This window comes from Quercus lobata, chromosome 5 (genome assembly GCF_001633185.2).
Source record: "Quercus lobata isolate SW786 chromosome 5, ValleyOak3.0 Primary Assembly, whole genome shotgun sequence".
Classification (NCBI taxonomy): Eukaryota; Viridiplantae; Streptophyta; class Magnoliopsida; order Fagales; family Fagaceae; genus Quercus; species Quercus lobata.
Genome location: NC_044908.1, coordinates 9,419,081 through 9,433,350, shown reverse-complemented (window position 1 = coordinate 9,433,350; position 14,270 = coordinate 9,419,081). Strand labels below are relative to the sequence as shown.

Genomic DNA, 14,270 nt, shown 5'->3' with positions numbered 1-14,270 from the left:
ATTATTTTTAGAAAAACCCTGGGACAAGGAGGTTCGATCTATTTGAATTTTATATTTTGAAATTTTATATTTTAGATTTTACCTTAAAGGTCTATTCTATTCGGTTCAGTAGCCACTACATCTATATTTCCTAATAAGTGTCACATAAACTTATTATGTGTAATTAGTTTATCCAACAAAATTATGTTAAATATTTTTTTATTGTGCAATATCATTTTTTAAATTATTTAAATTTTTTTAGATTACAAAAATGATGTGACATAACTTTTTTTGACAAATTAAATACAAGTAACAAGCTTACGATGACACTTAATGAAAAAAATAGATGGAATGGTTGTTGATGTAAATAGAATAAAACTTCAAACTATAAAATCTAAATTTTAAAACTTTATAATATAAAATTTAAACACTCCTAAACTTTATACGTGTACTTTTCACTTTAGTTTTTTTTTTTTTTTTTGGGTACCACCAGCAAATTTATAATTTTTGCCATAGCTCTTCTACGTGGTAAATTATGATTGAATGTTTGTCTTTTCTAGATGGATCCACTATTTTTTGTCCACCAATCACAATAAACGACATAGTGCATTGTGACAAAAATCGTGTATTTTTTGTAGTACTAGAATTTTTGCAAACATTTTTTTTATTAGTTGTGGACAAGAAATGCTAGTACACAAAAAATTTACAATATTTTTTGGGTTTTCTTTGAAAGATTGGACTTTGGCTTGGACTGGTGGTGAAGGTGGGGGAGCTGAAGGTGGTTGTGGTGGTGGTTGAGGGGTTTTGTGCTTGTTTTTCTTCTTTTTCTTTGGTGGGGTTTCATGGTTTTGGGTTTGTGGAGATTTGGCATCTTCTGGGTCTGAATTCATCGGTGAAGGAAGAGGAAAAGCTGTTTCTAGGTTTGAGAGTTTTGGGGGTTCAGGGTTTTGGTTCCACGGTGGTGGCTGTCTTCTGCTATGTCTGTGCGCGCGAGTGACTATGTTTGTTGGTTTTTTTTTTTTTTTTTTAAAAGAAAAATCCCTGGAGACAGGTGGTTTATTTGAATTTTATATTCAAATCTCAAAACTTAAATTTTAAAAATCTATTCTGATTATATTTCTCGTTAAGTAACACAAAACCTTACTTCATCCAATAAAATAATGTCAAATAATTTTTTATTGTGCAATATTATTTTTTAATTATTTAAATTTTTTTAAGCTACAAAAATGATGTGATATCATTTTATTTGACAAATTAAATACAAGTAACAAGCTTAAGTGGCTCTTAATGGAAAAAAATAGATGGAAGGGTTATTGATGTAAATAGAATAAAACTCCAAACTACAAAATTTAAAACTTCATGATATAAAATTCAAACACTTCTAAACTTTATATGTGTAATTTTCACTTTATTTTTTTTTTTTTGGGTACCACCAACAAATTTATAATTTTTGCCACAGCTCTTTATACGTGGTAGATTGTGATTAGATGTTTGTCTTTTTTAGATGGATCTACCATTTTTTGTCCACCAATCACAATCAACGACATGGTGCATTGTGACAAAAATTGTGAATTTTTTGTAGTACTATAATTTTTGCAAACATTCTTTTTATTAGTTGTGGACAAGAAATGCTAGTACACAAAAAATTTACAATATTTTTCACATTAATTAAGTTAGTAAATTTTTCTGATTTTTATCTTAACTTATCTAAGTGTGAAATTTTTTTGTCAAGTTTTTTTTTTTTTTTGTGTCCTAGGTCCTGAAGTAAAAGAAGGCTCTAAGCATAAGTCAATAAAATCTAAAAGAAAATCCCAATGTTAGTCAATAAAATCTTTTAAAAAAATTTATAAGTATTAATCAATAAAATATTTTTTTAAATGATAGAAAAATAATTGGGTCCTTAATTATCTTGTGGAAGTATTAAATAAGTTCGAAAGATTAGCAGAATAATCAGTAAGGAAGCCCGTCTAGCTCAGTTGGTAGAGCGCAAGGCTCTTAACCTTGTGGTCGTGGGTTCGAGCCCCACGGTGGGCGTTCTCTATTGATTTAAATTTTTACTTCGGGTCCATAGTTCAGATTTTACCCAAAAAAAAAAAAAAAAAAGCCTAATAAAGGGAAAAAAAATGCACTTACATCCCCTATACTCTATTTTATAAATTTTACTATTATAGGAAATGGATCCTCATAACTTTTTTTTCTTGCTAATTTAGTACATAAACTTTAATACTCTTCTTTTTAATTAAAAAACCAACATAATATATTTTTGCTCCAAATCATATATAAAAAAGAAAATGAGAGATATTATTGCAACAACATAAAAGTTTAGGGGGTCTATTCATTAGACACTACAAAAGTTTATATATAATAAATTGGCTAAAATAGAAGTACAGGGGTGTAAATGCAACTACCTAAAGTTCATGGGATGCAAATGCATTTTACCATAGATAAAAATATCTATCTTAGTAGATTGTGCACGCATCTCTCTCTCTCTCTCTCTCTCTCTCTCTCTCTCTCTCTCTCTCTCTCTCTCTCTCTCTCTCTCTCTCTCTCTCATAAATGTTTCGAATTCTTCCATAGGCACATGGGTTTTTATTCTCTATAAATCAGACAATTTCTTCAATTCAAAGTAGGTTTGAACAATTTTAAATATATGAACATATTTTTTATTTTTTATTTAGTTTCAAAAAATTAATATTACCAGACGATGATAATTTGTAAAAAAAATTGTCTTAGTCTCAAATGTTTTCTTAAGCATGATACTAATGGTTTAAATTTACTTCAGACTTATAAGTTTTAAAAGAAGTTTTACAAATATATGAAAAATACTCCAATTGATGTATTATGTTATATTAAAAACATGCTAAATTATTTTCCATATGCATGTATTGCTTACTAAATTTCATTAAAAAGACCTCTAAAAGAAGTTTTTTCCATATTAAAATTGATAAAACCTTATCTAAGATCGACTATGTCATAAGAAATATTAAATAGATTAGCTATATTATCAATTGAAAAAAAGATGCTACTCAAACTTTGAATACAAACTTTTAATTAGCAATTTTTGCATCTCAAAAAATATGAAAAATATATTTTAAATAATAAAAGTTATAAATAAGTTAATGATATTTAAAAGATATTTAAAAGATATTTAAATAATAATAAATCTCATTTAAATTTGTCACTTTACGCAGCCTTGTTTTTATCTCAATATTTTGTGTGCCAACAAGTTTTTTGTGTAGTCCTCCTCAAGTAATGGATGCATTACTAGAAGTGATGTTCCAATCAGTTACCTAAACTTGTAATATGATTCTATTATACTCTTCAAGGCATCTGAACAACCCATTAAATTCTAAAAGAATCTATTGAGTTTCTATAGTGAGATTTGTGAGCCAAGTTATAATGTTAGGCCAAATAATTTTCTTTTTGGATGAAAAGGTCAAATAATTCATTTATTCACCAGTCATATGACAAAATGGAGAAAAGCCATGTGAAAAAGTAGTAGTGACATGCCTACACAGTGGGATTTGATTAAAGTGAAGATTTTTTGATTAAAGTGAAGATTAAAGACCAATGAAATAATAAGTGACATTAAATCTGTGGTTTTCAAGGCAGTTACTAAAAGTGGGTAGTTATTTTGAGAAAGTTACAAGCATTTATCTCGAACAATTACAAAAAGCAGCTAGACATGGAGATATGTGCAAAGCAATCATAAGTAGCACGGTGACATTTGCCTCGAACAATTATAAGAGATTCTGATTGTCAAGCCTCGTTGGCGATGAGATAGAATTAAATAGGAAGATAATTGGCGTAGTCAAGGCCTGAAGTATAAATAGAAACTCATTCTTCAAAAAAGAAACCATGCACAATCGAGAATACTCCATAGCATTTGTGAGATAATATGTAATTAGATTCTTAGGAAATCAAAGTAGTTCTTAGGCCTTGTAGAAAACTTTATGCTTGTAAGTTTCTTCATTTATAATTGAGATCTTGTTTAATCAAGTATTAGTTAAGTTTGATGCAATAGTTTAGTGTTTGTTCATGTTTGATCTGACTTTCTGTTTGCTTTGAATCAATTTGATGTTAGAATGACGACTTAGGCTTTAATTTGTTTACCTTGTTGCAATTTAATATACTTTCAGATAATTTCCTTCAATCTGGTTTACTTCAAGATGATGCAGTTCGATCTAGTTTAATTCAATTAGATTTTACTTTGAATTAGAGCACTTGAATTTAGTCTGTTTAAATCACTTTGAATCAATTTAATTTAATTCGAATCAATCTCAATAGAGACAACTTAGGCTTAAGCATCCAATTTAGTCATTTAGGAACTTTTGTTATTTTAGGATTTCTCATCTCTAATGTTAATTTGCGTATTTTTCAAAAAGTTTTCTTAAAGTGAGACATTTTTTAACCCCCAGTTAAATTTTTCGAGTTAAAACACAAGTTAGATTTTTTGAGTTGGTCCTAGTGCCCTAAGATTCACTTAATGCATCCTGTTAAAAAATGACCAAAGTTAATTAAAATTTACTTTTTACTCAAATACAAAAACCTCAAAAAAAAAAAAAAAAATCAGAACTATCAGTAAAGTTTTTTCATTATCCAAGTGGATAATTTGAAGCTTATCTGATGTTGGAAAGCAAATCTTTTTTAAGGGTTGCAAAGAAAATTTCCAACAAATTGTTGGTTGAAAAGTTAAGCTGCTTTCCCGAGCAGGTAGGCTACCACTCATCAAATCAATTTTGAGCTCTATCCTTTTATACCCCCATGCTTGCTTCAATGTTTCGAAATCTGTTTGTTCAATATTGAAAACATCCAACCTATGTATCTTTGTGATTTCCTTTCCTTCTATTTATCACATGTATCATATAATCAATGCTAGCTAGCTAGGGACAATCATGTTAAAAATTTAACAAATTAAGGGTGAAATTATTTTGATATTAAAAGTTGTGAGACAAAATTGACAAAAGTTGTATTTGAGATAAAATAGACACATTTAATAAATGAGTCATGTGTCAATTTTGATAATATTCTCGACTTAGCTAAAAGTAGCCTGGATAAGTTTTAGAAGCATTCATTAACACTTGAACCAAAATTAAGAGTTGCAAAGGTCATATGGAAACCACATCCTATAGAAAAGTATTAAATAAATTTTGATGGAGCGGTCTTTGAAAATTCGAATGAAGCTGGAATTGGTGTTGTGGTTCAGAATTCCATAGGGGAGGTCATGGCAGCATTATTCGAGAAAATTCCACTACCTCCATCTATAGTGGATTTGGAGATGCTTGTGGCAAGAAGGGTTGCTTAATTCGTCCATGCGATAGATTTACACAATCCATTTTCAAGGGAGATTCGAAGATTGTCATCAATACAATCAAAAATGAAAACAATTCTCTATCTTCCTTTGGTAATCTTTTAAAAGGTTTTAAAGTCTATTATTAGTTCTTTTTAGAAGTATTCACGCTCTCATGTGTCTTACTAGGACTAGGACTCTAGGAGTGCTAGGTTGTCTTTTCTTTTATTTGTTTGGATAAAATTTGTTACTCAAATCGTTCAAACTATTAAATAAAACCATACTGAATTGATTCTTCAAAAAAAAAAAAAAAAAAAATTCAAACCTTATCTACTACAATTTTGTAAGCTGTTCATTCTTTTGTTCTATTTATCTATGTGCTCTTAAAATCAAATCCCCCCTAACATACAAACCAACTAGTCAACAACAAACAAAAATATCCAACTGTTTTCATTTATTAAAAAAAGAAATGAAAAACCCAATCTTGTAATTTGCTTTTGATTTCATATTCCGGTGAGAGGAACAAACCACACAAATTTTAGTATTCAAGATATTTTCACAACAAATTATGTTTGACAGATTATTATTTTCTATTATAAATAAGTAAAAAATTAAATTAAATTGTGAATTCAAACTATAATTAATAATAATTTATTATTTATAATTTGTTATAAAAATATTATAAAAATATTTTAAGAGTGCCATAAAAGCAAAGTACAAGCCAATCACAGCGTGTTTCTTGAACAGAGAGAGAGAGAGAGAGAAGAGCGTACTTTTCTTTCTTTCATAATTTATTCATTCAGTCATTGCTTCTTCGGTTGAAGAATGGTAGAGAAACGATGCGTTACCATGTACAAGAAAAAGCACATTTCTTGAAATTGCTTTTTTCATACACTATCCTGCTGCTGTTGCTGCTGCTACTCTTGCTCTGATCAAAGAAAAGCATTTTTCAATAGAAAAGCTGCTTCTGCTATTTTCCTCTTCTCCTATAGCTTTGAAGGCAAGTTGACTCTCTCTCTCTATCTGGTAGGTGAGAGAGATGGAAAAGTTTGGATTTTTGAATTCATTTCTACCATTGCATGGTTGAATTCTTCTACTTTGTAAATACTGTTGCTGAAATTATATTCTTAAGAGTGATTGTTTTTGTTGATGGGTTTTGATTGAACTGCTGTGCTGAGATATGGGCACTAATTTTTTGGCTTCTGGGACTTTGATTAATTTTTTTTGCTTTTGGGGTTTTATTTTCTTTGGTGGGGTTGATGAAATTTCTCAGTATTGATGTGGGTCGGTGAAAATTTATATATATGTTCTTTTTGTAGTGTAATGTTTGTTAGAAATGAACGGCTTTGTGGGGGTGTTGATGATAAACTCTCTGCAGACCAAATATCTCTTTTTTCTCTTTGGGCTTGTGTTATTGGAATTTTATAAAGGGGAACCAAAATTAAGTGAAAAAATTGCAACTTGTACCTTTCTCTTTTTACTTCTAACTTCTAAGCATGTGAAATTGGTTTTTATTGGTGTTGGGTTTTACTGAGCGTTTTTTTTCCATATGCTTGGGTTGATTATCAAGTTAATGCCTTTATAATGCTTATTTACATAAGAGATTTTCCCTTCATCATTTCATTGGTTTTTGCATTAATTCATTTTGAGATGGGTTTTCTTGTTTGAGGAGGGTTGGCTACATTATTAGTACCTAAAGGCCTTGGTATTTTATTTAAAATCACAACCAGTGTCGAATTGTGAAATTTTGCCTGAAGTTTTGAGATGGGTTTTCTTGTTTGTGGAGGTTTGGCTACATCTAGAGAAGCAATGATCATCGTACAGTAACTCTTATTATCCCTCTCTGTGTGATGCATCCTGCTGCGGTTGAGGAAAATGTAACTTTGTTTCTATCCAATCTCTCTTACTGTTTGGAACCACCAAGTGGCTCTGTAAGACTTGGGTCAAGTTATCAAATCTGCTGGTCAGTAGTGTTAGTTAAAGGAATTGGAATTTGGACATGTATTGCTCTTCTTGAGAGGGCTTATGGAGCTATGATAGCTTGATCTTGTGCACTGGATTTTGAGTCCACCAATCACATTACAACTCAAATGAGTATAATTGTTCAGTTCTCTGGTGAAAGTGAAAACCCACTTAGGATACAGAATGTAGGTTAGACAATTAGTTGTTATGCTATTTTCTGTAATGGAATGGAATTAGGGGTCATTGTTGTTGGAAATGGTGCAAATTCTTAAGGAAGTTGGAACACTAAAAATATCGTTTTCCTTCTTTCAGTGTATGCTTGAGTGCAGTGCATTTACAACAAAGTTCTGGGGTTGAATATTTGATATCAAAGGTGGGGTTTTGCAAAGGAGTGAGATCATAGAGACAAGTGAGTATAGTGAGAGTTATTTTCCTATATTCCTCTGCAATCATGGAAGATAGCTAGAAGGTTACATGATGTTCATGAGCTTGTTATAAGTGATTACCCAGGATTTTTCGAGCCTGTTTCTTTGTAGTGTCAAGAGGTGTTTGTGGTTTATTTATGTATATAATTTGTCTCTATGAAGATTGTGCTCGATGTTGATGGTAACACTACCTTAATGGTGCAAACAGTGCTTGATAAATGTATCTGCTTTCTGACATATAAAATTTGTGCCAATTATTAAGTAGATTGGGTTTTCAGTGGGTAGGAAATTTCTTATGTTAAAATGTGAGTACATAGGCAGGATTAATCACCTTTTACCCTTTCTAAAAAGCAATGCACTAAATGATCTTTGATTAATGTGTGTGTGTGGACTTCTTTAACTGTCTAAGATATCCTATTTTCATAATTTTAATAGATGCATACTTCATGTAGCAGGTGCTTTTGAAGGAAGAGAGGGGAGCTGAAGTGTGATAGTTTATCTTTGGGACACATGGATCAGAGTACTTACTTATCCTGTGTTTTTCTTTTGTTTATATTTTTGCACTTATTATAATTTGGTTTAGAGATGTGAAACTGACCTGTCATATTGACAATTTAAATGTCTTTTAAATCAGTGAGCTTAGAGATTTCTATACATGAGACCTTCTAACCAAATTTTCTTGTCAGACCAGTGAGAGAGAATCTTTGATTGTCTTCAAACGGCTCTAATTTTCACAGAAACTAAAAAAATTCATAGTTTTTCATTGAGTCATTCGTAGGCAATAAGCTGTCTAACCTGGAGGCTTTTTATATGCATAATGTTAATGATTTACCAGATAGTTAATTGTGCGGCTAGATTGTTGACAAGGTTTGTCTCAGTAATGGAAATTATTCATCCTCTGATCTTTCTTGTGCGTTTAACAGAGTCAGAACAATTTCTTTTTCCTTCTTTCACCGAAATTACTCTGCTTGTGATCTCAGTTAACAAAGCTACCTGGGTTTTTTTTTTTTTTTTTTCTAACACTTAATTCTCTCTTTTCAAACACCATACCATAGACAACATGTTAGTAGTTATCGTGTAAATTGTGACATTGTTTTCGAGTTTCATCACAATAACAAAAACCCATATATAACCCAGGATTTAGTCTGAAATTAAGCATAAGCAGAGAACCTCTGCACCCCAGTTCTCTTTCTGATATGGTTTGGCTAGCCTATTAGTAATTTTGTGTTCAAAGTGAATGGAGAAACAAACATGCTGAGGTTTTTATGAGATATATTGTACATGATGAATGTGGTCCAATATTATTGTTTTTTCTGAGGTGATGGGGCATTGATAGAATGAGGCTTTCAGGGTTTGATTGATATGCATATTTTCACCTAAAACAATCAGACTTTGTATAGAACACTGCAGAAACTAAAAAGAAATAAGAAGAAAAAAGAAAAGGGTTACTCAAAATTCTGTATATATTCGTTTGATTGCAAATTTACAATTTACTGAAATTAACCGACTATGAAACTTGCTTGTAAAGTAAATATATATTTTTTATTATAAATATTGAAAGAAAATCAAACGCAATCATTATTTTTACCTAATGAACACTTACCTTGGGACCCGCGTAAGCACACAATGGACTCCAATACCACTAAAAAATACTAGACCGAACCTAATTCAGTATTCTGTAAAATTACGATTATGCCACTATGCAGAAACAATGATAAAATAAAACCCCATAATTTTCTAAGCCACCGACTTATATCAAAAACCTATTTAATCATAAAACTGGGTTTTGACAACCCTCAAAGACAATAACAAACCCCAAGTTACTAAAACTGGGAGTCTAATGAAGAGACAGCAATTGAGTCCTCTTTTTCTGCGGCTGTATCACTGGGCATTGTTGTTTTACTAACAACTTAACTGAATCTATGTCTTCATCTGAGCATAAACTGTCTGAAAAAGTTGCTGAAGGTGGTATGTTGGACACAGGGCTTTCAACAGATGTAGTGGACCATAAGAATGGCGCCTATGCTGAGATAAAAGATGTGGAGAATCCTGAATTGGGAATGTTTGATAAGCCCCTTCCGTGCTTCGGCTGCGGAATTGGGTGGTTTTCGTGAGTTCTCACAGCTCTTCTCTCTATGTGTGCGTGTGTGTTTGTTGTGGATGAGTTTTTTTGTGCGCATGTTTATGTTGATCAATGCACTTGCTTTTGCAGTCTTCTGCTAGGATTGGTGTGCCCATTGTTGTGGTACTATGCGACGTTTCTTTACTTTCGGAAATACTACCAGAGAGATCCAAGGGAGCGAGACGGACTTGCTGCCAATGCAGTAGCTGTAAGTGTCACACTTACTATGTTCTGTTCCATTGATTATTTGTTTCAAGCAATGTGTGACAACCTTGATAATCTCTTATGGATGTTATTCTCTCTTTTCAGAATATTAAAATAATTTAATGTGATGTCAATGAATGTTAAAACGGGATGCATTGCAAGACTACTAATTTATATCATCAAAAAATAATATTACATTCTATCCTTATGCTTTTCCTCAAACTCCTTTCAACACACACCCACACAATGTACTTCTATATATTTTTCAATTTGATTCTATATAAAATTGTGAATAACCATGTTGTTACTGGTATCCAAGATCTTGACACAGTTGTCATGAATAATGATGAATCATGTGTGCCATTTATCTTTTTCATTAATCCCAGATGTTATGATTGTTGCAGGCTTTGATATGTACAATTGCTGTGATAATTGCCGGAGTTGTTATCCTCATAATCAATCTTGCTACAAATCCGCACTAGTAGTTATCACTTGAGTTCACCTTCCTCAAGGGGAAGCATGAACTGATGTTTTGTAACTCAAGCGTCCTTTGGGAAATTGATATTGGTGCAAGAAGAGCAAACTGATGTCGCTGAAGGTTCAGTCACATGAACACTAAAGTAGTTTTTGGGTTTCTCTTTATTCTTGTGCATAATACAAACCTTGTATATTAAGAGAATGCAACTTCTTAGAGCCTTTAGATCCCACTCAGTGGGAAATGTACCTGGTAGATGAAATTGTAGGAAAGTTATTTGTTTGTAAATGACACTTACGAAAAATCTATATCTGCATCTATTTGGATGAATTTTTTTCCCGTTTTATTGTTAAGTTACAGACTCAGTGAATCTTGAACTCAAGTCTTTAGTCCATCTAATTTTGTGAGAAAAGAAGTGCCATTGGAATTCATTAGAGCTCATTGGTTTTTTAATTGAAAGAAATTTTAGGGAGCTCAAACTAAAGAGGGTAACCAGAACTAACTTAATCTGGAATTCACTAATCCGTCAAAACCGACCCAATTTAACTTAATTTGTCATGAGTCGGTTTTTAGGAGTTGGTGGATTGGGTTGGATTGCCAAATTTTTTCTTTTAAAGTGGGTTGGGTTGGGTATGGTTAAGCAAATTCACAAATTCACCTAATTTAACTTGACCCACTTATATTAAATAAATATTTGAAATATATATTATTAGTTTTATTATTTACTCTTTTGGTTCGATGAACTACCAAGAAATTTATAAAGTTATAAATCTGCTTTTGTGTGTTGGTTTGGTACTATGTTCAGGTTTGAACAGTAAATTTGTTGTTATTTGTGTTGTTAATCTCATATACTATTTATTATTCTAATGTTTTTTTTTTTTTAAGTCCAACTCAACTCAATGGGTTGGGTTAGACCCTTGTGATGGGTTAGGTTGGATTGAGTTTTTTTTCAACCCGACCATGGTGTATTGAATTATAATTAAAAAAAAAAAAAAAAAAAAAAAAACCTTTATGCACACCCTAATCTCATATACCATTTATTAGTCTAATGCTCCATTTTTTTTTTTTTTTTTTTAAGTCTAACCCATGGACCCAACTTGATGGGTTAGGTTAGGCCCTTGTGATGGGTTAGGTTGGATTGAGTTTTTTTCAACCCGACCATGGTGGATTGAATTAAGAAAAAAAAAAAAAAAAAAACTTCAACCTGATATATGCACACCCCTACTTAGTAACAATTTTGAAATTAGAATGAATTTGAGCTAAGGCATACATAAGTGTTTTTGGCATGAGGCTTTCCTAACTACCTAACCAGAGAATTTGTCAAATGAATAAACCAACTTGAGTGATACCAATTTTGAAGGAAATCAGTAAATCACTAGGCAAGACCAAGAATTAAAATTAAGACGATAGTGAAATGGTTTAGTCAATTTGTGTTTGCCCAAAATTAATGACGTTAAATTAATGTAAAACCCATTATAACATTTTAAAAATGGGGGTTAATTTGGGGATTGGAAAAACCAATATATACCTAGAATGCTTCAATGCTTCAACTAGAGTGAAGGAAAGATCTCCCTTATTAAAGTTAAAAAAAAAAAAAAAAAAAAAAAAAAAAAAAAAAAAAAAAAACTATGATCGACGAAAATGATTAAAACAAATGAGAGGATAGCTATTCAAAAAGTAGGTTTGTTTGTTTGCTTTTGTCTTTTTTATTTTTTATTTTTTATTTTTATGGGAGAGATTGGGCGGTATAATTGAACCCCTCAACTCTTAAGTGAGTCTACTTTGTAATGGTTAATGACTATGCCTTACTAAGTACTAACTGACTTTTTATTTTTATAATCAAGCACTAATGGACTTTGATAAGGGAAATTACAATCATCCATAACTCTAATAAAAGCAAAGGCAATGAAGCTGGTAAAAGATTAAATTGCCATAAATTAAGTTCTATGCAGATAGTTGGGAAAAAAAAATTTAATGGGGTCAGTTAGTTTTATAATTACAGCCTAATCATTTAAACATATCTTTACTAGCTCTTGCTTTTAAGATTCATAAAATCTCTAGTATGATGTTGCTGGGGCTCCCACTATCCCAACCCCAATGGTACAAAAATGTTATTAACCTAACCAAACTAACCAAGGCAATGTCACTTTTTTACCTTGATGCCTTGATGGAATGGGGGTGTCCAAAGTGAGCCAAAAATGGTTGCCACTTTTTTCAGTTTTTTAACCCGTCAGCTTGTTTGGCATCATTTCGTAAAATTTTTTGTGTTGTGAAAAAGAAAAAGTTTTTCTCCATATCGGAGAGAATCCTGTTATTATTAGATGGTGATTTATTAGACCACACGTATTAAAACCCACTATGTAGGATATTTGATTTTCTCTAGAAAAAGATTTGATTCAAATCTTGTCCATACTAAAAAGAAATTAATTGGTGTCTTACCATAAAAATAAAAAACAAGTATCTTGAAACAAACGTCATAAATTTCAAATCCTTTCACACAAAAGAAAAAGTTAACTAATACCCTGAGAATATTGGTTTAGAAACTTTTTTTAGAAATTCTTTATGGGAAAAAAAATTGATTTTTTATAGCTTTTTATATTCCCATGAAAGAGAGATTAAAACTTTTCTAAAATAATTTATGAATTTGGCATACCTTAAGTACTTTTTTAACTAGAATTGCTTTTTGTTTTAATAAGAAATTATCACATCATCCATTAACTAAATAAAATGTGAAAATTAAAACCCATTACCATCTGTTATTGTGTATTTAAAATAAAAGGAAGCATTTAATTAAAAAAATACTGAAGGTAAGTCAAATCTATAATTTATTACCAAATGCCTTGAGAATATCCGTTAATAACATGCCCTAAAATAAAAAAGTACTCTTTCAAGTCACAACACAACCTTTTGATTCTACCGGTCCACATAGCAACTAACCATTCACACCAAACTTCTAGAATTACCAGTGCACGTTGTACATGCTGCGTTTTGTATGTGCATCACGTGTGTTTGCCAATTGTAAATGTGAATACTTTTTTGGTTGGAATTCCCTTTCCCTCTTGGAATTATTCATCTAGATTTCGTGTTTATTATTTTAACTAATACAAAAAACAAAGGTGCATACTGTTTTGGTGGGAATGCCCTCTTGGAATTATTCATCTAGATTTCGTGTCTATTATTTTAATTAATTCAAAATTTTTTTTTTTTTTTTGCTGAATCAAAACTTACTTGTTTAATACTATCTTACTTATTACAAATATTATCCTCAAGAATTTGTTTGCATGGGAAATTGAATTCTCATGTGAGCAATGAATCCCTGTCTGCCAAACAAAGCTGTTGTAATCTGACAAGAAAACTTTGAGCAAACTCCATGGTGTTGTGTCCTGAGCCCTGCAGCTTATTTTTAAGCCTTTCAAAAATTTTTTTTTTTTTCAAAATTGTTTTTGGTTCTTTAAAATTCTGGTGCATTATCTTGAGGAACAATTTCTGCAACAATAAAGGCTTATCATGTCAGTTATATTGTGTTGCAAGTAAAATTCAACCTTGTAATTACTCTTTTATGCAAAGGATGTCGGCTAACAAAAGATCCCTTAAAAAACCCAACAAGAAATTGAATGTAGAGCTCATATGACCCTTACATACTAAAAAAAAAAAAAACATTGTAAGTTTCTTAGAATTTCATAGAAATACATCATTTCGATGTTGAATTTCCAGTGATAAAGGAAGAGTGATGGGGTTGAACTGTTGAAGTGATATTTCTTTGTGGTGTTCATGTTTATGGCTCAAAACCTACATTTCCATCCCCTATTATCT

General features: G+C 31.2%; 1 protein-coding gene and 1 non-coding gene across 6 annotated transcripts; both read left to right on the top strand.

Moving 5' to 3' along the window:
* The first annotated feature begins 1,940 nt into the window (after positions 1-1,940).
* On the top strand, positions 1,941-2,013 carry TRNAK-CUU. The gene has a single exon. It is a non-coding gene; the product is annotated as a tRNA-Lys (tRNA).
* Positions 2,014-5,993: 3,980 nt separating this feature from the next.
* LOC115992208 (60S ribosomal protein L18a-like protein) lies at positions 5,994-10,806 on the top strand. Of its 5 annotated transcripts, XM_031116303.1 has the most exons (6): positions 5,994-6,269; positions 7,544-7,640; positions 8,112-8,176; positions 9,640-9,766; positions 9,869-9,986; positions 10,387-10,806. In XM_031116303.1, the coding sequence occupies exons 3-6, from the start codon at positions 8,167-8,169 to the stop codon at positions 10,462-10,464; spliced, it is 333 nt and encodes a 110-aa protein (XP_030972163.1). In that variant the 5' UTR covers positions 5,994-6,269; positions 7,544-7,640; positions 8,112-8,166; the 3' UTR covers positions 10,465-10,806. The 5 variants fall into 5 exon arrangements, with proteins under 5 accessions (XP_030972163.1, XP_030972159.1, XP_030972160.1 ...); XM_031116299.1 differs by lacking the exon at positions 7,544-7,640; XM_031116300.1 differs by lacking the exon at positions 7,544-7,640 and having other exon boundaries at positions 5,994-6,295.
* The last annotated feature ends 3,464 nt before the right edge of the window (positions 10,807-14,270 follow it).